The sequence below is a fragment of the Neovison vison genome, chromosome 2, assembly GCF_020171115.1.
Source record: "Neovison vison isolate M4711 chromosome 2, ASM_NN_V1, whole genome shotgun sequence".
Lineage (NCBI taxonomy): Eukaryota > Metazoa > Chordata > Mammalia > Carnivora > Mustelidae > Neogale > Neogale vison.
In genome coordinates, this window is record NC_058092.1 from 190,282,995 (window position 1) to 190,307,044 (window position 24,050).

General features: G+C 42.3%; 1 protein-coding gene across 23 annotated transcripts in view; it reads right to left on the reverse strand.

Annotated features, from left to right (window-relative positions):
- KCNMA1 (potassium calcium-activated channel subfamily M alpha 1) overlaps nt 1–24,050 on the reverse strand; it is a 730,059-nt gene that overhangs the window by 41,067 nt on the left and 664,942 nt on the right. For 12 of the 23 annotated variants that reach the window (XM_044239893.1, XM_044239892.1, XM_044239891.1 and 9 more), the window contains 2 exons: nt 4,201–4,314; nt 3,369–3,449 (listed from right to left, as the gene is read on the reverse strand). In XM_044239893.1, coding sequence (XP_044095828.1) covers nt 3,369–3,449; nt 4,201–4,314 — 195 coding nt within the window. The remainder of the gene's footprint in view (nt 1–3,368; nt 3,450–4,200; nt 4,315–24,050) is intronic. The other 11 variants (XM_044239898.1, XM_044239897.1, XM_044239896.1 and 8 more) reach the window with 1 other exon arrangement.

Consider the following 24,050-nt stretch of genomic DNA (forward strand, 5'->3'; position numbering starts at 1 on the left):
TGTTGGACAGAACAGTGACCCCAGCTGGGATGGATCCCTGGCTGTCTCCAGCTGCTTGCTGACAAGGACTTGCTATGCATTCCGAGCTGCATGGGGACGCCCACGTTCTCCCTTTCCCCTTCTACACAGTTCAATCTTTTAGACGCTGCAGCTCTAGGAGAAGCAGCATTTGATGCTGTAGTTCATTTCCATCTGAGGATTCCTCAAGGACTTCTCCGGCAGGCACGTGCAGACTGATTGGCTGTGTCACTAGATGTCTTTAACTTATTAAAAATTAAATGACAAATTAATTTCCATTCCCATCTTGGCTTCAGAAATTATCAGTTTTGCAGGGCAAGTAATAGGGAAGAAAGTGTGTGGTGGGGGAGGAGATGAGCACTTCTGATTTCTGGATAATTATGGCACTTTTAGGAAAAGAATAAATGAGGATTCCTTCTTCTGATTCCTTTCTAAATGTATCAGTAGTGAATTCTCTTTCCTAGAGTTATTGTTTTAATTTTTTATTTCCTGAGCTTAACTTTTTGGATAAGTTTGGTTGTTGTTTTTTTTTTCCCCAACCTTTGCTTGTTTATTATATAAGGCAGAATAAATGATAATAGGATATCAGGCTAGGCATGGAATTAGTTTTAAATGACACCATCTTGTTTCCCTAGAGAAAAATTTTAATGGGGGAACATCTTTGCTCAGCAACACTTGAATTATAGGCTGGTGGGTAAAATTACAAAATGCAGGATCAGACAAGTAAGCTTTAAACCCAGCCTCTGTACTAACTCTGTACAAGCAATGCATTTTATTATCATTCTGGACCTTAGTTTCTCTCTCTGTAAAGTGGGAGAAATACTAGCAGCTCTCATGAGACTGTTGGGAGGCTCCTAGGAGATTATACTTGGTTAGCCTGGCCCAGGACCTTGATAAGCATTAGCTTATCTCAAGATTGCCTTTCTCATTAAATGCTCTGGATTGCATGGAGCACTGGGTGTGGTGAAAAAAATAATGAATACTGTTTTTCTGAAAATAAATAAATTGAAAAAATTTTTTAAAAAGTGCTCTGTGTACCCTACTATGTTTGGAAAATCCCCAGCTTCCCTCCGCCTCTCTCAGAAGCAAGTAAGGCCTTGCTCAGGCATTCTATAGAGTCCAATGGTAGCTTTTCCTCTCCTCCCTCCATTTGCCACTTTGTGAATCAGAAAATGTAAACTCTGGGCAATATGCAGAGGAGCACGGTTTTAATTACTTGGGATAGCCAAGGAGGGTGTGTGTATGGACACTCTGAAAGAGGTAGGGTCTGTTCTCTCTTTTCAAGAGCACGTGGAAGGCTGGTAGTGCACTTGGAGGGGAAGTGGTCACTGGAAGGGAGAGGTGACTAGATTGTCAGCGAGCCAGGTATCTCAGTCACTGGGATGCAGGAACCAGGATTCCATGACGCTCTGGGAGCGTCTCAGAGGGAAATCAGTGTTACCCAAAGCCTACTTCACAGAACAGTATTTATGTGGTGCTAACAGGTGATTTTATAAACTGTCCCCCCCGCAAATGTTTTATGGTCATAGACGACTGGAAACCAGGTTAAGTAGCTTTAAACAAATGTCCTTCTTGTGGAACGTCTAGAAGCTTCTGGCCCACTATCATCAATCGAAACTCTCCAGGTGGATGAAGACTGGAATATACTACATGGTTTTTAAAAACCTGGCTTCCCTCTATGCTTTTTTGAAGGCATTTGACTGGTTTGGTGTGATGCAGACCACATCTCAGAACATGTAGGTAAATAGTAAATATTGGTGGGGTATGGGGAAGCGAGGTGGTCAAACAGTGATGGTATGCTTGCTAAAGGTGGTATGACCACCAGGAAAATAGAGCTTAGTGCAGGCAGTAAGGGCGGTGTGAACACATGGAAGCTTGTCCGAACTGAGAGAAGAAATCTGGGGAGGGAACGAAGGCTATGGGAGAGTCAGTTATGCTAACTGAATGCCTGCATCGTTGCTTCAGATTTGGGGCTCCAAGCCTTCTCTTTTCTCTTCCCCTAATCACAAATTGAGATATCCTGGTTGGTAGCACACTAACTCAAAACAGAAAAAGAAATCCCTGGCAGTCGTGATTTTGAAATGCAGCTGCAGGTTTCTGGATGAATTTTCCAACCAGCGGTCTGGGCTGCACGAGCTCCCTGGCCTCTTACAACCCTAAGGTCCCAAGAAGAGCAATCGAGAAACGTAGGCTTTTAGCCAACTTCTCTAAACATGAAAAAGACACCTCTCGTGCTGCTGGAAACAGAAAATAGTGCGATACTCCTTGACCTGAGTGAATTTGTCCTGATAAATAGCTCCGTCTACAATAATGCAGTGCTGAATGGCGGACAATTTATTCCTTAGTTTCCAGACACCTCACAAGCAAGATGACTGTGTTAAAAGCCTGCTCTCTTATTTTGAAATATATTTGGGGGCCAAGAGAATGGCATGTTCGTTTCATCTGTGAGTCATTGGAAGGCAGGTGCTCCCCACCTCCCCATCCACCCCTCTACAGAACAGCACTTCCGCTGTCTCTATTTAGAAGATCAATCCCCAGTTCTGAGACCTGCTGCTGATGGGCGCCTTTTACAGAGTTATTAACCAAGTCACAGGGAAGCGTGAAGGGCCTGACAGATGTAGTCATGACCAGGACCCTTCATCTTCCTGGTGCATCCACTCTGAATCTCTGGGAGGCTCTGGACAGCCAGGTAGGGGCCACAGGGCAGGGCTGGGCCTCAATAGCCACTAACCCTTCGTCCTTGGCACCCTTCTTGAAATCTAGTTTTTGTAAGAAAATGTCCCCTAGGAACTGACTGCTTTTATGGCTTTAGGACCAGAGCTTCTGAGAAAAGGCCTCATAGGGAAAAAAAAAAAAGGCAAATAAAGTCAGAATAAAGGAAAATAAACAGCTGGAGGGAAGGCTCCATCTTAGGTTTCTCATCTTAAAATTTTTATATTTCTTCTTTGACTTCTCTGAGAGCTGGGAAGACGTGTCAGTCAAACTGACAGCTTGTTGGAAGAGGACTATAAGGGAGAAGGCGGGAGAGCAGGGGGACACATGGAAGGGGTGGGGGGAAGGCCCAGGCCAAAGGAAATGAATTAGAGCAAAGATGCTTTGGAAACAACTGCCAGGTCAGATGGGTGTGATCAAAGCTTTACTGATGCTGTGTGGGGAAAAAAATCATTAAGAAAGGCCAGAACAAGACAGTCGATTCCAACCAGAGCCACAAATAAAACACAGTCAAAGCAGTGCCATGGGGTAGTCTTTCTGTTACAGCCCATGAAAGAAAAAACAAGCCGATGAGAGTTGGAAACACCAACAACAGAACAAAAGGAGATACTGATGTGAAGGAAAACAGTGCTTCTTACCCAGTTCGGTTATCATTAGAATGTGCGTCCCACTGTTTTTTTCCTGATTGACTGATACCAAAGGCAACTTGCCAGGTTTAGCTAATTGGATACAGCATTTAAGGGTTGGGGAAAGGGAGTGGAGGAAAGTACAGAAAAAGAAGAGCGTGAGGGAGTAAAAGAGGACACATTGTAACGTAAGGGGACCCAGCGCCATAGGTGGTTAGTAGTCTTGGTGGGGGGAAGGCACCACTCAGCAGCTTTGCAAATTCACAGATGGTAGGAGGGAATGCCACTTCGGGATTAAAAGTTGCATTCCACTAGCCCGTGATCATGGCCGTCCAAGCTCCATGATATTTCAGGCCAGAGTATCATTCATGGACAATGGCCTTTAGTTGAGAAGTTCAGCTAGGATAGATTAAATGCCCATTGCTTCCACCCAGTTCTCAGAATGGGTCTGGCTTAGACCTGAGGCTTTGTACCTCAGTGGAGGGCTCTAATTGCAGGAGCTGTCTGGAGGTGCTTCCAATGAAAATCACCAGAAAGAGTCCATGGATAATGCCTTTCCTCCTTTCCTCCCCCTTCCCTAATTTATGCCCCAATCTCAAATCCATCATCTCAAGCTTTGTTGAGAACAGCATGAAGGAAACTGTCTATTCATCACAGAGGAAAGATAGATCAGTTTTCCTTTTGGTATTATCATATTGTTACCCATACCTCTCTCCACCTCCCCCAAAACAAACCCTAATAAAGCCCTCTATGATGAAGGAGCTAAGAAACAGGCTACCTGCATACCCTATGTGGCTGGAAGAGAGGACAACAAAATCTGCCCAAAGCTGAGATTCACTCCTACCTAGTTCAGTAATGATGGGGATGTTGACCCCAGTCGTTATAGATGGTTGACGTAACATCCCGTGCACTGGGCTGTTATCTGGAGAGGATCTGTCCATTCCTGGAGGTGTGAAACCTAGTAGAAAAGAAAGAGAGGGAGAAAAGTCAGAGGCATGGAAAGCTTGGGAATACTATGAATAATATACATACACAATAAAAAAATAGTTTATGCATTATTTACAGATCAACAATTAGCATTCACGGAATATACTCTTGTGTGTTGCTTTTGTGAAGTACAAAGTATGAGGCCATTATAAATAATTCTAACCTGCCTTGATAGCACCCTAAAAATGAGTCCCTACACCAATTACTGATCTTGCTCACAGATTTTTGTTCCCGTCATCTTCCAGGCAGATAAGATTGTACCTCTGTGCCTCCATGTGACACAGGAAATGCTTTGGGCCATGAAAAGTGAACAGAACAATACCATTACTTCTGGTACAAATATTTGACTTTCTGCCTCCCTTCCCAGACTGTGGCAACCATGGGAACTTGGGTTACTGTGGAGACGAAGACTGGGCAGCAGCTCTGGACAACAACCCAGACCACAAAGCATTCTGAGTGAGTAAAGAGGTGATCTGTGTTGCTCAAAGACACTGGGGATCATCGTGGTGTTGTTGTCACAACATAACCTAACCTACCCTGACTATTACCATAAACGAACCAATTATTCTCTTGCTAGTGAGTGACTCAAGTCAGAGATCTTGACAGATTCTGGTCAAAGGGAAGTGGGAAGAAATTTGCTTGGGGGCTTTTAGGAAGTGTTTGCTTGCTCTTAAAAAGAACACACAGAATCTCTTAAGAGATTCTCTTTTAATTCACTGGACATTGCTGTTGTACCTGTGGTGCCTGGAACCGTAGCAGCCATCTTGCAACTGGGATGGGCATCAGCAGAAGACAAAGCCAGCTTAATGAGACTGGCTGAACGAATGATGGAAAGACTTAACAACAGAAATAACTCCTTGAAGGAGTGCCTGGGTGGCTCAATCAGTTGAGCATCGGCTCTTGTTTTCAGCTCAGGTCATGATCTCAGGGTCATGGGATTGAGCCCTGCGTTGAGCTCTGTGCTGGGCATGGAGCCTGCTTGGGATTCTCTCTCTCTCCCTCTGCCCCTCCCCTACTCTTTCACTCTCTCGCAAAATAAATAAATAAATAATAAAATAGAAAGAACTATCATCGAGTTACTGAATTAGCTAACCTTAGAGCCAAAACCAACTGACCTCAGTATTTCGTACTACATGAGACTTTATATACAGTATATATAAATTAGATTATAATATATACTATGATAATGAGATCGTGTGCATATTTTATATATAATAATTATATGTATATGTACATATAATTTTTTATTATAAAAAATCCTGAGGCAGGATACATTGGTTTTATACACACACACACACACAGTTTTATATGTATGTAATTGATTCTTTCACAACACAGATTTGAGCTATGTGGGTCCACTTATATGTGAATTCTTTTTGATAAATATAATGGATCCCTATAAATGTAATTTCCTTATGACTTTCTAAATAACATTTTCTTCTCTCTAGCTTACTTCATTGTAAGAATATAGGATATAATACACACAACATACCAAAAGTAGGTTCCTTGACTGTTTACCAGTAGGGATCCACTCACCAGTAAGCTGTTAATAGTTAAGTTCTGGGGACTCAAGAGTTATGCATGTATTTTCAACTGTATGGGGGGGTGGGGGGCTGGTGCCCTTCAACTCTCCCATTGTTCAAGGGTCAACTGTATATATTTTTCCTTTTGCGTGAGCCCAAATGAAGAATTTTCTTTTCTTTTCCTTTGCAGCGGAATTCATTCTGACTACCACTCTCCTGGTTTGTCGCAGGTTCCAGAACTCCCCAACATGCCAAACACAGACCTCACACAGTAAATGCGAGCACAGGACATTGGATAGTAGCCTACTTGGTTTCTGACTTTTGCCATTTGGGCTTCTCAGGCCCAAATCCCAAGGACATGTTAAAATGAGCTTGGCCCAGCCATGACTTTGAGGCTGAGCGGATGCCTCTTTAAGCATGTGCATAGAGACCTATAAATATGAGATATTTATTTAACCCCATATATTCATTTGGCAAAAATTAATTTTATCCAGGCATGCATGTGGCAAGTGCTACCATGAACTCTGTGCTGGCTGTAAGACCCAGTTTGCTCCCAAACTTAGAGGACAGGCAGACAGATGTTCACATTCACTTTGGTTTCCCTTCTTTGTCCTTGGGGGATTGGCTAGGTGGGCTTACTAGTGAATTAAAGATTTGCAGATACAAAGTCACTTGCTAAGTTTCCAAGGTCTCTTCCAAATAGGCCATTTGGCCAGATTCCTGACTTGGTCTCCAGTATTGTGGCAGTGTGGTGGGCTGATTCTGGTTCACAGTTCATGTGAAGCTCCGTCTATCCGGACTGAAATGACAGGTGCTCCGTAATGGCCTGTTGTTTTCAAGGTGCATAATGCGTGAAATGCCAGCACAATATCAAAGGGTCTCCCTATTTCCTGCTCTCCTGTGTATAAATTTCATACTATCGAATGCCATACTTTCAGAAAGAAAAGTATGACTTATTGTTCATTCACTGATTGCACTTAATTTTACTCTTTATGTGGGTATACTGTGCACAGGGTAAGTAATGTCAAGTGACAGTATAATGTCCATCTTTCTAAACTTTGGAATGTGTATCTTTCAGCCAACCACATAACCAAGAACATGCATTTTAAATGCTAGCTGTTTTCTTCCCCAGAATAGTGAAGGGGGAAACTAAACTGTTTCCATCAGAAGTTTCACTCAAAAGCATGAAAAACTACAAGTGACAGCTGTGCAGATTCGGTGGATGTGACGTTTTTGAATTTCTTCAACTTGACAAGTAAACACCTTAAATCGGTAATGCTATATGCATAATACATGGCCTGTATTTTGACATCCATCATCAAATGCTGACTTGAGAAAATACGGGTTTGTACGTCAAGGAATAGCACCCATAAAACAGGGAGAAATGCAGGTCACACGGTATTAGGAAAACTGTATTTCATTACAGAACCTGCAACAAGCCACAGCATCCTTTTATTTTATCTTATTTAAAGATTCCATTTTCAGCTGTGAAAAGACTCAACTCCTTTGCATGAAACCTTCATTTAGAAATGACATGCTTGCCTCATAGGCATATTTCATTTTGCTTTCATATTCCATTTTCCCCTTCAGTCGCCAAGCCTGGCTCCATTAGCATCTGCAACTGACAAACTACGGTGGGTGTCCAAGACATCTCTCCATTAAAAGTTCCTTCTCTTTCCTATGCATGACCCCAAGAACAGGGTGCTTTTGTTGGAAAGAAAACTTCAGCAATGATAAGGTCTTTCTCTTTTGCTCCTTTTCTAGCTACATATTGTTCACAGCAAAAGGCAGAGACAAAAGAAATAGATTTCACCTTTTTTCCCCCTCCCCCTCCTGTAGAGTTGTTTGAAAGATAAACAGAATTCATTAACATTGTTTTCTTAGAGGTCCTAATATGGAAAACCTGTGGTTTGAAATGACAGGGCTGACCCAGATTCCCTAAATGGCCTTGGAGAGAAGAGAAATTCAGGTACCTTCCTTCTGAAGAGAGGAGGCACTCTGGCCTTTGATGGCATCTACCCCATTTGTCATAGCAGCCGTTGATAAAGGGGCAGCTCTAAATTGTGTCCAGTTGTCTTCCTCCCCACCCCATCATTGTTTGCTGCATGGACACATCTTTGGTTGAACTTTAAGTCTCTCTACATAAAACAGCTTTCCAGTTCCACATGAGAGAGCATGGGCCTATACAATATACTCCAGGGATCATAATCTACAACTGGAGAATGGTGAAATGAGCAAACTCTCCTTTCAATAGTTAAACTAACACTTGAGAAATTAATTTCAGAAACAAACACTTATTTTGCCAAGAGAGAGGACGAAGAATGTTGGCGTCTGAGAGATAGGATGAGAAGTTCTTAATTAGGAAAAGATCCAAGTTCAGTCACTCTTACGGAAATGGCCTCCTGATTCTTTAGATGTGTCCCTGTTCTCTCTGTTGAGCAGCCAGAGGAGGCAAGTTTGGAGCTAAAAATGACTTCCAAAGATTACCTGATCTCATTAAAGCGAAAGCCCCTCCCCATTCCAGTCCTCTGGGGCAGATGAGAGGGGCTTAGGTTTCCTTTCCATTCTTTAGGCATTAGCCATAAATGGGCCCAACATGCCCCCTCCTAAGCCTGCTCACTCAGCATGCTATATGAGAACTTCAGGCCAAAGACTGAGTTTTCTATTTTTTTAAACTTCCCAGATTGTCTTTGGAATGCCTGCCCATACAGAAGAAATGGAGTGGAATAGTTAAAAGTATGACCTTTGAAGTCAGATGTCTTGGGTTCAAAACCTGATTCATTTACTTCTGAGCTACAAAACTATGAGCATAGCTCTGACTCCGTAAGCCTCTGTTTCTTTGTCTATAAACTGGAAGTATTTCTTATGTATGGCAACTGTAAGGATAAAATGAAATAGTGTATTCAAAACATTTAGTATAATGCCTGGTATAAAGCAAGTACTCAAAAATTCGACTCCTGGTGATAACACTTGGCTAGGTACACAGTAAGTGTTTGTGGAAAAGTATAGCACCCATCACCACGTCTTCCCTATGGATAAAGAATCGAGGAAGCTTTTGGCATTTTTTTTTTTTAATTTTCGTGTAGAGAAAACCCTACAAAATTAATGGTAAGGCAATGAGCAGTGTGAATTCATTTTTGTAGGAATAATTAGATCACTTCAGTGATAAAAATGAATTTCAAAATATCTAAGAATATAATTCAGTAACTCAGAAATTTTGGAAGATTTTTGTGTAGGGAGATGACTAGGATTTTCTTTAGGTACACTGAAAACAGGGGCCAGTTGTTGAAAAAGACTAAGAAAGTCTCTTAATTCCTGATGGCAACGGTAGAATCTCTCTGGAGCCTTCTTTTTTCAGACCTACTCTCCCCCTACTCTAATTATTTAGGAATATAAAACTTCCTTCTTGAGTTCCAAGACTCCTAAAATGGTTTTTACTACTCTCTGGCTTCTTTTCCAGCATTTGCGTTCCTGACGGTATGTGCCACTGGTGGGTTCAGGTGAACAAAATCAGCGGTGTCTGCTGTTCTTTTCATGATATGGGTTATTCCCAGGAGCTGGTAGCACTCAGCCCCCACAACAGAGGTTACTTTAAGTAACTTAAGTGACCTTTAGTTAAAGGAGACAAGGCCATTTCAGTTACAAAGTTAAAGAATTAACAAACGCTGGGACCATCCCAAGAAGTTCAAGGAGAAGAGATAGAAGGGGATACAAAGGAGATCACCAAGGTTTTGGTTTTTTATTAGTTGTTTTGGGTATCTGTGTACAGTATCCACAAGACACCATGTGGTTGTGGGAAAAAAAATAAAAGGCAGTGGCTCAGACAAGATTTACACCATCAGGAATGGCTAGACTTCTAGACTTGGGTTGGGCTCCAGGGTAATGCAGAGAGGAGTGCATTAGAAAATGAGGCTCAACATCACTGTCTATAGGGAAGTCAAAACAAAGGCAAGAGTGTTCTAGAACCAGACTGATTACGATCATTAGGAGTGAAGAAGATAGGTGTAAATAGAACTTCATGAAAAAAATTCACCAACACTTATTGAGTGCTTACTATATACTGAACTCTGTTCGTGTAATAACTATAGTTCTCAGAGCCATTCTATGTAGATACAACTATTTTGCTGGTGAGGAAACCGAAACACAAGGAAGGTAAGTAACTGGCCCCGTGGCGCACACTTAGGAATTAGCAGATCTAATTAGCTGAACCTCGGTAACTTGACCCCAGGTCTCCTCTAAACCACCAAGCTATGTCTTCCATTATGTGTTAAAACTGAACTCAGGGCTTTTCATGGGCCACCTCATTTACTCCTCTGAGCAACTCCATGAGGATGGGCACTGTTAACATCTCCATGTGGTAGATAAGGAAAATAAGATTCAGAACAGTCCAAGAACTTCCTCAAGCACAACCAGTTGGTAAATGGCAGATCTGGGAGTTGACCAGGCAGGCGGACATCGGGGCCCATGGACAGCCATCTCCGTGCTGCCATTCCCCCTGTGTGCGCTGCTCCCTCCTTCTCGAGGGCTGACCTAGGTGGGCAATTTGGAGGCCTGACCTAATCTCATGTTTTTGTTGTTAAGTCACAGGGCTTGACCTCACAACCCTGAGATCACGACCTGAGTTGGTATCAAGAGTCGAACACTTACCTGACGGAGCCAACCAGGCACCCTGAGCCAGTCGTACTCTTTTGTGGTTTTCACTTTTAAACAATAGCAGATAACAACTGGGACCCATTGTAGCTACACTTAACTTGCTTTGGTATGATAGCATGCACAACTCGGCACATATAATAAATGCTTTATTACAGTACTTTTCCATGGGGGGAAACACAAAGTACTTTCTAAATCTTTCCTGGTTAAATCCCCACGCTTTTCCAGGGAGAGAGAGAGATGGAAATTCTTATCAATCACCTCCCCTAGAATAGATGGAGAAGTGAAGGTAAGTGCCTCTCCCACCCCCATAGATTTAACATAAAGGAATTGGTTCAAATGGTGGGCCAAATTATCTTTTATTGTGTGCATATAAATGACGGTTAGAAATCCATATGCTACGTTAAACTAGGGAAATAAATTAGGCCAAGTCATCTAGCTTTGCTGAGACAGGTATTCAATATGAAGTTGTAAAAGGAAAAGATCACCGCTAAAAATGATCTATAAAGACATGTTAAAATCAAGAGAAACATCTCATATTACATCATCTACGAGATGAATTAAATTTCCTGTTAATGCCAGGAAAAAAAAATCCTAAAGTGAAATGCCAGATGAAGTGAAGATCAATAAAAATATTTTGATAAGGAAATGCAACAATGCTATTTAACACATGATTGGCAACCGCTGAAACATAAATTATCCAAATTTCCCATTGCTGCTTATGGGAAAATTATGCAGATTAGAACTTGATTAGGCTTATATCATGAGACTCAATTTGGACTTTTAATCTATTACGCTCCAATAAATGAGGCATTTGAATAGCTCCCCTGAGCAAGTATAGTAATAGCCACAGTAGTCATTTTGCAGTATGTATTCCAACAAATTCTTCAGCAGCTGAAGTAAAAAAAAATTCCATGTATAGCAGCATGACTGCTTTTGCTGCCTAACTTGTAAGGGGACCATCCACATGCAGAGTCTTGATTTGGAAGACAGATTTTTTTTTTTTTTTAAAGATTTTATTTATTTATTTGAGAGAGAGAGAGACAGTGAGAGAGAGCACGAGCGAGGAGAAGGTCAGAGAGCGAAGCAGACTCCCCATGGAGCTGGGAGCCCGATGCGGGACTCGATCCCGGGACTCGAGGATCACGCCCTGAGCCGAAGGCAGTCGTCCAACCAACTGAGCCACCCAGGCGTCCCTGGAAGACAGATTTTTGGAAGAGTCTGCAAGAGCAACCCAGCCAAGGGAAAATCTTATTTGAACCTCGTAATATTTTTTTCATAGTAGTTTTTGGGACCTCCTACAAAGTTGGAGTCCCAGAGTCATGAAGGCCAGGCAGCTGACCAGTGTTGAGTCAATAAAAAAAAAGATAATCTACCAAGGCAGCATCTTCAGAGACTGTCCAAGGGGTACTCCGCCCCACTGCTTTCTGTTTAAGAGCCTGAGATGTGCTAGCCCAAGACAGGGTGCTGGAGGACAAAGTTTGCGGAGCTGGGGTGGAGGTGGGGGATGGCGGGGAATGTCTCTGCCAGTTTCGACCAAATAGCTCATGTGCTTGGAGTTGATAACTGCTTCAAGCCTGATCCTAAAAACAGAACTTAGAAGCCACATGAATAGACAATTCTGAGAAACTTAAACCGCACCTTTGGTTCTCCTTGGCCTCTTTACCAATCACTCTATGTTAGAGACCCAAGAGCTTTGGAAATCCTCTAATCAGTCTCTCCACTTCACAGATGAAGAAACTGAGGCTCAGAGCTAAGAAGTTACTGTACTCAAGGTCACAGAACCAGTTGGCAGAACCAGGATAGCTGATTCTTTGCTTCCCTACAGGTCCTTCTCCACACAAGGAACCCATTCCATAGTGGGTGGGGCAAGGCAGAGGGCAACATTTTCCCCACCCTGGCCACAGGAGTGACAACATGAACACAGACAGTATGACTTCACAAGATCAGCAAGATGGTCCCCCAATATCCTCGGCACACGGCTGGTTTAAGATGAATCTGTCCCCCAAGCTGGGGCCAACCTATGCTCTCCCCAGGACTTGGTGTAAAAGACTATGGGTTTTTGCTGTGGTTACAAAGCCAGAAGAAGGTAAGTATGGGGATGCGGGTGACCAGTTAGCCCATCATCAATGGGTGAAGAGAACAGGACAGAGCTCTGATGCCACAGGCACCTCAGTTCTATGATTCTCTTTTCTTTAAGCCTTTTTGAGTTGAATGTATACCTCTTACAACCAAAATACTCCAGACAGAAAATCATTTTGCTTGGTGAAATAGCTCATGTATGCCTGATTTTGTATTAAAAGAAATAACTGTATCTTCATTTAAACTGTCCTTTCACTTCCATTGACTAGGCACAAAACATGGGTCAGTGTAACCTCTATTTCTTCTATTTACAATAAGTAACATTAATATTGTTTGATGGTGCTTTTTGCTAGATACCATATTTGATGAATACCTCGGGAAGTTGACTCTGCCCATTGTGTAATGTACCTCATTTTTTTTTTTTTTTTTAGAATTTGTGTTTTGGGTCTGAACCAACCAAAGCAAAATCAATCAATGAACCAACCAACCAAAGTTCTCTGTAGCTGTTTTCTCATTAAGTTTCATTAAGCAGACAGTGTCTTTCCTTAAAGTAAGCCTGAAGAGATGACGGTCCCAATACCTATCTCTCAAAAGAAAGGAGGGAAGGAAGTTAAGAAGGAGGGAAGGAAGTTAGGAAGTTGTTAGGAAGTCAGGAAGGAAGGAAGAAAGAAAGGAAAGAAGGAAAGAAGGAGGGAAGGAAAGACAAAATTACTCATAACTCAAACACAACTAAGAACACAGATTTGGAAAGAAATACAGTATTTATCTGGTCTAATGTCTTCATTTGCCCCAGAGCTCATGGTGTCATAGTGAATTTTCCAAAACTTGTCAGTTGCTTTTTTTTTAATCCCCTCTGCATTCATTTTACAACTTAAAAATAAGACAAACTTTGGCGATACAAACTAAATGACTTAAAATTTTATGTGCCCTTTGGCCTAAGCAATTTCATTTCTAAAAATACATGTATGGCCATAATTTCCTTATATTAAAGGTTTGGTTATAACAGTCTTCATTCATAGTTATTAAGTAGCAATGTTAAATTGAAAACAACAGGAATGTTTTGTTTTAGGAAGTCGATTATGTTAAGTATAACGCACTAAACATAAGGCAGAAAAATATTTAATAACATAGAAAATGGTCATGATAAAATATTTTGTGGAAAAACACAGGTTATATACTAATATATATGATCCCTTTTGGAAGGGGAAAATATATCTAACAGAAACAAGACTAAGGTATCAACACTAATACATCCAAGGGGTAAAATTATAGGGAATGTGTGTTTTCTTCTTTTTGCTTGTATGTACTTGCTAAATTTTCTAAAATGAATATATATTATTTGTGCCATGAGGAAAAAAATGATCAAAATTATAAATTAATAAAAGAAAAAAGCTTGAAAGCTCATGGGATCTTTATGACTTGAGATATGGTGGGTGGATGTATCCTGTTGAGCTCTAAAGATCCTTAGCGTTATTTTGAGATCCCACTTGGTTTGGAAGTTGGGGGGAACTAAGGTTCTAGGATAGAAGTAACCAGATGAAGTTTACACGTTAAAAGGAGAGTCTGCAGGGTGCCTGGGAGGCTCCGTCAATTGAGCATCCAACTCTTGGTTTCAGCTCATGTCGTGATCTCAGGGTCATGGCGTTGAGGCTCACTGCGGCGCTCTGCGTTCTGCGGGGAGTCTGCTTGGGATTCTCTCTCCCTCTCCTTCTGCCCTGCGAGTCTTCAGGATTCCCAAGTCTCTGCTCTGTCAACCTCAACTTTTTAAGGGCGACTCAAACTCAGAGGAAAGGTCGCCAAAGGCTCATACAGCTCTAAAGAGCACTAGGCACCAGGTGTGGGGAAGGAGCAATCAGAGCTGATATCCCACACAGAGGAGTGGCACCTACTGATTCCCATCCCCAGGCTCACCTACTTCAGTAATGCAGTCTCCTCTCTTCCTCCAGACCCAGCTCCTGCCCCTCCTTCACCACCTCCAGGAAGCCTGCCTTGACTAACTTCTCTCTCACGTTTGGTTACTTCACAAAGACATCTTTTTCTGTACCTTTTCCGTTTTCTATATTACTTTAAACTGAACAAATAAATGACTACAAATTATGTATTAATTACCACATTCTAATGTTTAAGTGTTTTTTTCAGTGTCTCTAATGTTTCTTTCTTTCTTTTTTTTTTTTTTTTGGTCTCCATACTTGTTGGGTTCTTCATTTCAATAAGGCGTGGACTACGCCAGCCTTTTTCTTTATTATTATTATTAATTAGAATTCCTGTAATGGACCCTCCCTTTTTACTGCCACCGCAAGAGGTCAAAGGCTGTTTTGCCCCTAATATGGAGTTTCCTCTTTCATGCTGGATCACATTTCCAGTAAACTAGAGGCATGTTATGCCAGGGAAAAGGTAGACATATACATTGCGAGACAGTGATATGCAGTGGATACTAATAAAACACACAGAAACTTCCCCTGTGCTGCCAAGACTATATAGCATTTCGTTTCCATTACATCAATTTTTTTTCTCCCCCTTTTGTGAGCATTAATCAAAGAAATGCAAAGAGCTCATTAAAGTGATAGATTGACTGAAAATGTAACCGCCTTTACATTATAAACAGTTTCTTTATGTTCTCAGTGCTATGGGCTTTGTTTTCCAGCATTTGTCATATAGTTCAAATGTCCTTTTACTTTTTAAAACACCAAATGCCAAATGGGCCCTGGTTGTTTGGTTTAATATGAACCAATGGCCAGTGTAGCAAAAACCAGAGCTACGAAATCCCAGGCAAACTAAAACATCCCTATCTTAAGGGCACAGAAAATTAAGCAGCTGTAAGAGATGGATTTGCCAAGTGATCCAAGGCATTGCCAAGCAATTCAGGAAAAGCAGATTCCCATCCCCGACAACTTTCAACCAGCTGTCTCTGAAGGGTTCTCGAGACAGGACGCCTGGCTTGAGAGAGCAGCCCAGGTTCCAAACATTTGATAGTCCTTTAGCAGAGAGCACTGTAAATTTTTTTCTTTTAAGTTTTAAAGGCTTTCCTGAATATATGTTTCTGCTGGCAGATGAGTATATAACTGGGATCAGGTATGCCCCATACCCACAAATCTTCACCAAAGAAGAGGCTGATTGGTGCTAATTTGATTTTGGAAAAGTCGTTTACACTACAGTCAATATCCCTTGACCACAACCTGAGATGAACCATAACGCTGAAGTTTAAAAACTTGAATTCTGGAGCTAGACTGCCCGAGTTTGAGTGTTGCCTTGTTTGGTTTCTAGTTTTGTGATTTGGGGAATCCTGCATCTTAATCCTGTGTCTCAGTCTCTTCATATGTAAAATGGGAGAGTAACAGGTCAGGAAGATTAGGTAAATTAAATAATACAGGCAGACTGCTTACAACAGTGCCAGGAACAGAGTCAGCACTTCCTAAGTACTGACCTATTTGATGATGATGGTGACAATGATGACGATGATGATGTCAACAACAGATTAGTAATACTGTCAGAGACATGGACAGAGAATCAAAAGACATGGGTTTTAAACCAGGTCAACCCTTAACTCCCTATGACAACTTAGAAGGACTCAATGCCTTATTTTTCCCATCTGTTCATTTGAGGCAGTTAAGGCAACGCCCAATCCCTTCTGGTTCTCAAAAAAACCTTTTGTCCTAATTCTGGGGCATCGTATATGACGTGGAACCCTGAAAACTCCGGGTTAATCACTGGTGTTCAGGAATGACCAGAGTCATCCATGGGTCATTTTCCTGTTAAGGAAGTAGAAGACACAAGCCCTTTCTTCCAGTATCCTAGCACACAGTCTTTATCAACAAACACATGAATGTATGCATACAAGAGGCACACTCTAAATGCACCATATCACGGCAGCCATGCAGCTTGCATATCACAACTCAAGGCATGATATCATATCCTCTTTCAGGAGTCACCCATGAGGCACGACCCTCCCATCAGAAGCCTACTCAGTAGTATGACAATCCAGGTTCATCTCTTAACGCCATGATTATAGTTACTGCAACCACTTTGGTCCTCAGTGTCTTCATCTGGAAAATGGGGACAACTCTAAGGTCCTTTCCAGCTCTGAAGTTTATGTCTCTTCCATGACCCCAGATTTTGAAAGAAAACGTGCATAGAATACACCAGCAAGGAGAAGCAAGATGATCTCTTTTCAGAGGCTCTAGTACAGATCCTGCCTTTCAATTGTATTTTATACCTTTGCCCAGAGAATGAAATTGCAGGGCTCAAACCAGTGAGAAGGATGTACTTTCTCCAAAGTTGCTATAATGGCCAAAAAGGCCATAAATAACCATTTATTAAACAAACAGTATGGGCTAAAGGAAGAGAAACCGCCACAATTAGGCCCGTGGGGCCTGCAGGCATGGTACATAACAGTGGGACTCTCTCATAATCCCAGCAATATGTTACCAGTTGTTCCATTTTCTTGAAGCTATCTTCATAATCAAGATGCTATCCCAGCCATTGTGGGCTTTAGAACTATTTTTAATTTTAATTTAAAGAGCAATTAAAGAAAGACAATGGATACTCGGGATAATAAAGTAAGTGATTAGCAGCATGCAAATGACAAAGGCTTAATGATAATACGGTTCTAGTCTCCAAAGGGCTTGTCAAGAGAAAGCCCTTTCTACATGTGGTTGTTCAGCTAATGTGTCTCAACCCACAATTACAACATTGCTGACACCATTAACCAGTGAAACAACATCACTTCGCGAAATCCTTGTTGTCTCATTAAAATGGAAAGGGTCAGGTAATTTACCAGCGTTGTATGTCTAGTTTTGTTGTTGGTAATTAGCAAACATTACCCAGCATGGACTCCCACTGGGAACTGGAGAAACTTTGTGAAATATTAAAGAGGAAAGTCTTTATATTTCACTAGAAAATTGAAAAGAGATGCAGTAATATTCTCCCTGTCACGCCCTTGCATTTAGGAAAAGTAAGGAGCACACTGGAACTCTTTAACTTAGGGAGACATGATCAAAAAGCACTGGGAAGTCACTGCTCAAATCAATATCCTGAGTCAGGCTGGAAACTGGCAGACAGGGTTCGCAAAAGGGGGTGGGGTGGGAGGACAGGAAAATTGCAAACTACATCTTTATTGCTCTTACTTAGGTTTTTGAATTAATCTTCTTGAAATAGAGGAAAGGGGCTATAAAAAGTTTTCTCTTTGGAAGGCTTTGTAATTTAAATAAGCCCCAGAACTGTTTACTCAAAAAGTTATTGATATATATTTTTAAATGTCGAGATTGAGGAAATATATCCCAGTGCCATGACTTCCTGCCTTTCTGCTTCTTAATGAAAGCCTCCACAGACACGGGAACCTAGACCCCGCCCGAAATGCTGGCCAACCCCTCAGTGTGTTGTCAGGAAGCAGAATGGTATCTTATTCTTTAAATGGAACTTTTGGAACATAAAACACATTCCAATAAATGTGAACAGAAAATTATGAATTCATTAAACTACTTTGGTATCTCGCGCTATATATAATATTTATATTCCGACTACTGTAAAATATGCTTTAATATCTTTAGGCAACTATAAGGACTTAAATATTTATAAAATGGCTAAAGATAAAGTATGGCCCTTTTATTCCTACATACAGATGATGTAAGGCGTGCAATCAAAGACAATAACACTCTCTGCCCATTTGTCATCTTAAAGGAGCCGATCACTGCGCCATCCCTCGTGTGCCATCTACATAAGAGTTGTTGCCGACACAGGCAACTCCAGAGGACTTTGCGTCTTAAAAACTACCTAGAGTGCTATACTTCACAGAAAACAGGGCTTTCTGAAAATGGAGACAAAACAATAAATTTGCAGGCAAAACAGCTCCAAGAGGGGCTTCAAAATACTGCTGTATTTATCTCTGGGACATCTGGGAACAGGAAGCATTTTGATTTAATATTTCATAACATAGAAGCAATTGCTTCCTTGTATGGTATATAATTAATGCTCATAAAAAGAGGGTTTTTAAAAATCTACAGTATCCTAAATGCAAATAGATAGATAAATAAATAAATAAACAAATGAATGAACGACACACATGGACTTCCTTTAGAAACGTGGAACAGCCTCATGTAATTCAATAAAAAGAAAGCCACCATGAATTTATAATCACCTGGGGGCCTATTAAAAGTAGGTTTATAGATTAAGTGTGAAACTTCACCCATGACATTCCTTCTTTGTCGCTATACCCAGGGTTTGATTGATTTTCAAACTTCCTCCATTTCCTTCTCTGCCGATTAGGCACCCACCTGCCTTGACCTCTCCTGTGCACCCATAGCTGGAAACCACCTGGAAGTTCATGAGTCAAAGTTCATTTCTCACATAACTCACATTTTTATAATGTCCACGACATGCTTTGCAAACCTCCCTGCAAGCGGCCTTGGGAGGCGCCCCAGTCCATGGAGCTGGAAGCTTACAGAATCAGCAGCCCCGTGTGAGAATCATACATGGTTACCTTGAGTGACAGAGAGGCTAGGTCTGTGTTTCTCAACTTGCGCTGCACCTTGGAATCTCTGTTGCCTGCTTCCTTCCCCAGGCCTTCCCCAGGGTCAGCTTTAATTGCTCTGGGGCGTGGCTTGGGTGAGGTTTAAAAGCTCCCTGGTTGGGGCGTGTGGGTGGCTCAGTGGGTTGAAGCCTCTGCCTTCGGCTCAGGTCAGGATCCCAGGGTCCTGGGATGGAGCCCCGAATTGGGCTCTCTGCTCAGCAGGGAGTCTGCTTCTCCCCACCTCTCTCTCTCTGCCTGCTGCTCTGCCTACTTGTGATCTTTCTCTGTCAAATAAAGAAATAAAATCTTAAAAAGGAAAAAAAAAGTTCCCTGGTTGATCACCACGCACAGCTAAAGTGGAAAACCTACAGGCTAGGCAAACTTGTTGAACCTGTATGCAAATATTTCTGCATACAACTACGGGGAGGTAAGGGAAAGAATAAAGAGAAGATCCATCATTTTATTAGGTACTTAAAAGGATCCAAGACCCCTTCCCTGATTAAAAACCAGAAGTTCCCCTGGTCTCCTGGCTGAGGCCCAACATAATTTTATATATATATATATTTTTTAATTTTTTTTTTTTTTTTAAGGACAAAAGACGCCAAGAAGGGAAGACAGGTGTCACTATCACTTAGCTGGAGCAGCACAGGCCATCCTCTGCCAGTGCCAACTCTGCATACTTGCAGTGAGCTGTGTGCGGCCAAGCCTCTCTGCTTCACAAAAAACCTTCCATTGTGAGGGGCCACACTAGCCTATCTATGGAGGGAAAATCCCATGGTCATTGTCAATCAGCCCCTGTTTTTCAGCTCCTCTGTAAGCATCTGTAAATCTACGGCACCTGGACTGCCCACCTCCCAGAGATGTTTTGGTTGCCACCACTATTTGCTTTCTGTGCGTATCTACTGACAAGCAGAATCGGTGGTTATTCTGGCCACTAGGGACAAATGGATAACCCTCTCTTGCCATTTGTGATTTTGGGGGGGATGGAATGAAAGACCATAGTAAAACTATCCAAACATAATAACAACAAAAATAGCTAACGTTGCTTGATTTCGAACTGCATCGCAGTTACTAAGAGCTTTGTGTCCATGCATTCAGATTGTCACGGGTGGTTGTGAAGGTCCTCTGAGTAGCACCACTGTGGTCATCCCAGATGTCCCAGAGGTAAATACAAGAGGCCCTGTGTGGTCGTGAAGGCCCATCTAAGTAGCCATCACTCACCCATGGATATGGTATATATTCATATTTATTAGTGTTCCTTTCATAGCCGTTAATGGGCAAGTGTGTTGTTCAAACATAATCACATTAGAACATCTGTCAGTATGGGAAAGTAAAGTGTCTTAGGAGTGACTTTCTCTGACTCATATGAAGGTACTGGATGGAATAGAGAAAACCCTGTGTCTTATTTACTTCAGAGCAATCTGATGAGCCAGGTGCAATTTGTGTTTGCAGAGGAAACTGAGGCACAGAGAGGTCTCATAGGTGGCGGAGCTCGCATTCAAACCCAAGCTGTTAGCTCTAGAGCTCACACATGCCAGTGTTCAACCTGATAGCAAATCCTGTTTCTATAGCTGTTCTTGTTTTACAAAAACCCCTCTATGGCCATCACCTCTGTAGATTCACACATGATCCCCAGAGTACTTAGGTGGGGCCACCTTAACGAACCTTCCTTCATAGATGAAGAAATGAAATTGTATGAGAGTTTATACAAAATCAAATAGCACATGACAGCCACAAGGAGGATTTAGAACCTGGTCCCTGACCCTACACGATTGTGTTGTCACTCTGACAGCCCCAATTGCAATTCAGCATCCTAAATTAGAGGGACAAAACCCATCCACTGAACTCTTCCTGCCCAGGCATTCCGGTGCCACTGGCTAGTCTGCTGCAAAGAGAAGTGTCCCTCTCGCATGGCCAGGAAAGCTCTCTGAAAACATTCAAAGTTCCCTGGGGCAGAAAGCAGAGATGGTTTCTGCCCTTTACTGAACTTTGGAGGTCTCGGTCCCATAGCCTCTTCAGGCCTTGGGCTGGTATTGGGCAAAAACCCCCGCAATGAGCCCAGGCAAAGGTTGAGAATTGGGAGCTATTAGTAAATGTGAAAGGACTAGGGTAATTTACTAGAGAACATTTGGACAAGTCTGACAAGTTCAATGTCCTGGATCTTTGTAGCCCTTGCCCGGTGGCCAGAGTCAAATGAATGGACAGTGACTAAAGCCTGGAAGGAAAGGATGTGGTATTTAACAACCTATCCAGCTGTTTTATCTCATTTGAGGTCAAGCAAAGACAGCACAGACTATAAACAACAGAAACGGGGATTAAATCATTCGTTTGCTCACTCCACAAACCTCTACTAGGTGTGAGGTGCCGGGCTACACATTTCAACATATTTGTGACAGTTGGTGGGGTGGGGAAAAGAGTGAGATGATAGACCAGGCCATCCTTTTGAGGGCCATCCAGGTTAACAGTGACCTCACCACCTACAATCCTTTCCTCTGATACCCTGAGACCTTTTAAGGCCCCTCTGTTTTGTCACCAGCAGAAACACAGCCAAGTGCCCCTTCTTGCTTGGCCCTTCTAGCTTATGAGCCTTCTCTTACTCTGCCTCAGCCTCTTCCACCTGCCTGGAGACCCCTTAGATATTGATAATCATTCCTATTTTCAAATTCAACTCCAGACGCTCCCTGGTGGTCTAGTGGTTAGGATTCGGCGCTCTCTCTCAAATTCAACTCCATTTACTCTAGAGCCCCTACCCCCAACCACTGCCACCCAAAGCAGCCTCTGCCTTCTCCTAACACAACATCCAGTGACATCTATGTGGCTTTTCTATCTGGTAGAAACTCTTTACTGGAGATACACAACAAGATCTCAATGACTACTATGCTGCTGTTCTAGAAACTGGGGGATGAGTTCCAGTAGAACATTCCTTGAGGTATAATTGAAATACTTAAGAACCACTCATGGTCCTTAAATATTCTATAAATCCAGAACTAAAGTAATTTATAAATCAGTTGCTTTCTTTGCAGGGCCCTTTTTAGGAAAATAAACATTTTTTTTTTCTTTTCTTCGTATAAGTTTTCCATTATAAATAGATGAATAAAGACAAAAATCCCACTGGATGACTGGTAAGGCTCATTTGCTGGCTCATGGCTTGTGCGTTATCATCACAATATGTGGATCAAACTCGTGCCTCAGAAAATTACAAATGACTCACACCAGGAATTTTACAAAGTACTCTGGAATGTTCCAGAACCCGTATTGTTAAATATATATGTTCAAGTTGTGCCATGCAACTTATTTTATATGTCTGCATAATTTCTGCCTGCGGATTCCATTAGTTCCATAACAGCACGACCATGGACAGAGTGGGGACACTAACCTCAGCCATGGGGTATCGCATTCAGGAAAGAACTCCTGACTGACTCATCCTTATCCAGAATCTCATCAGGGAGGGCCCTTAGAGAGTCCACAGGATGACAAGAATTCTTTTACTTTTCTTTGGTTATATAATTGCACTTTCCTCCCCAAGGACCATTTATCTGGACCATTTTCAGAGTATCATACACCACCTGAAATCCTAGGCTTTGGGGACTAGCGTGGTCTGGTTATTCTCATCTACTATCTTTTACGGAAACGTCCACTTGGAGAGTGGGATAAATCAATAAAAGCTGGAAATATTTTGTGAGTATCTGGACAACAAAAAGCAATATCCGGGTCTCAAACCTTCTACCCTTATACTGACTGCTCCAAAACCAAAACTGTGTTAACAGGGAAGAAAGTTCCAACGAGCTGCTCAGGGAAGCAGGCTAAGCAGAGCTCTTGACAATTCTCTGTCTGTGTAGCTTTTGTAGCAAGGAAGACGGGGACCAAGAGAATCTCAGTATTTCTGATTATTGGCACAAGGAGGGCCAGGGGCCTACCTACAAAATGGAGTTGCGCACAACAAAAACATTAAAAGACAAAACAAACAAAAAAAAACCCCCTCAGTCCCTGGGGGCAAGGAGAAGTTTGAACACAACTAGGGATGCTTCCATGACCCTTAAAAGCAGACATATGGGTTCAGACCTGTTCTCATGAGACTAACATTTGTTCTCTTGTATGGAGTTGACCAATGTGGTGAGGAAAGCGTGGGCTTTGGAATCAGTTTGGACATCAACTCCACGTGCTCTTGACAAGCTATGAGACTTTGGGCAAGTTGCTGCCTTTTCTGGGGCCTCAGTTTTCTCATCTGTAAAATGGAGATACATGGCCTCTGCCTTAACAGGTTTATCGGGAAGATTACATGAGATATTGCCTATGAATGCGCCTGGGGCATGACTCCCTTGGTAAAAAGAGCACTTACAGCTTTTAAAAAAGAAGGATTAATGACACATGCAAGTGTTAAGGGGGAAAGCCTGATGTGAGGTGGATGAGTTCGGACCAACTCCAGTACCACTGCCATCTGTTTTCCACCTCTGAAGCTCAGATTTTTTTCTGGCTGCTGTCCCAAGCTGGGCACAGCCCGAGAGGGGAGCGCTACCTGCTCTGTGTACAGTCAGAGGGAAAAGGCGATTTGGTTAGCTTTTATTTTTCATCCCCCACTTCCACTCCCCAAAGAAGATCCTCATGTCCGGAAGGCCGAGAAACGTCCCCAGGTTCAGCAAGGAGCCCAGGCTCTCCAGTGTCCTGTTACAACTACTCTCCGTCTGTGTTTCCTTGTTTTTTGTTGCTGGGAATCTGTTATCAGAATAGTCAATGGCGGTCTGAAAAGGATCCCTCACATGGTAAAACACGCTGCATAAGACAAATTCTCCCGAGTTGAAGTCATTTAGAAAGCAGCCGCACGTGCTGCTTTGCTGGCGTACACGTGCCCTCCCGGGCCAAGATTAGTCTCCCCCGTCCTCTGAGGAGGTGCACCAGGGCAGGCCCCGCTCTGGGCTGCTCCAGCCCTAAGCCCGATTTTCTTTATTG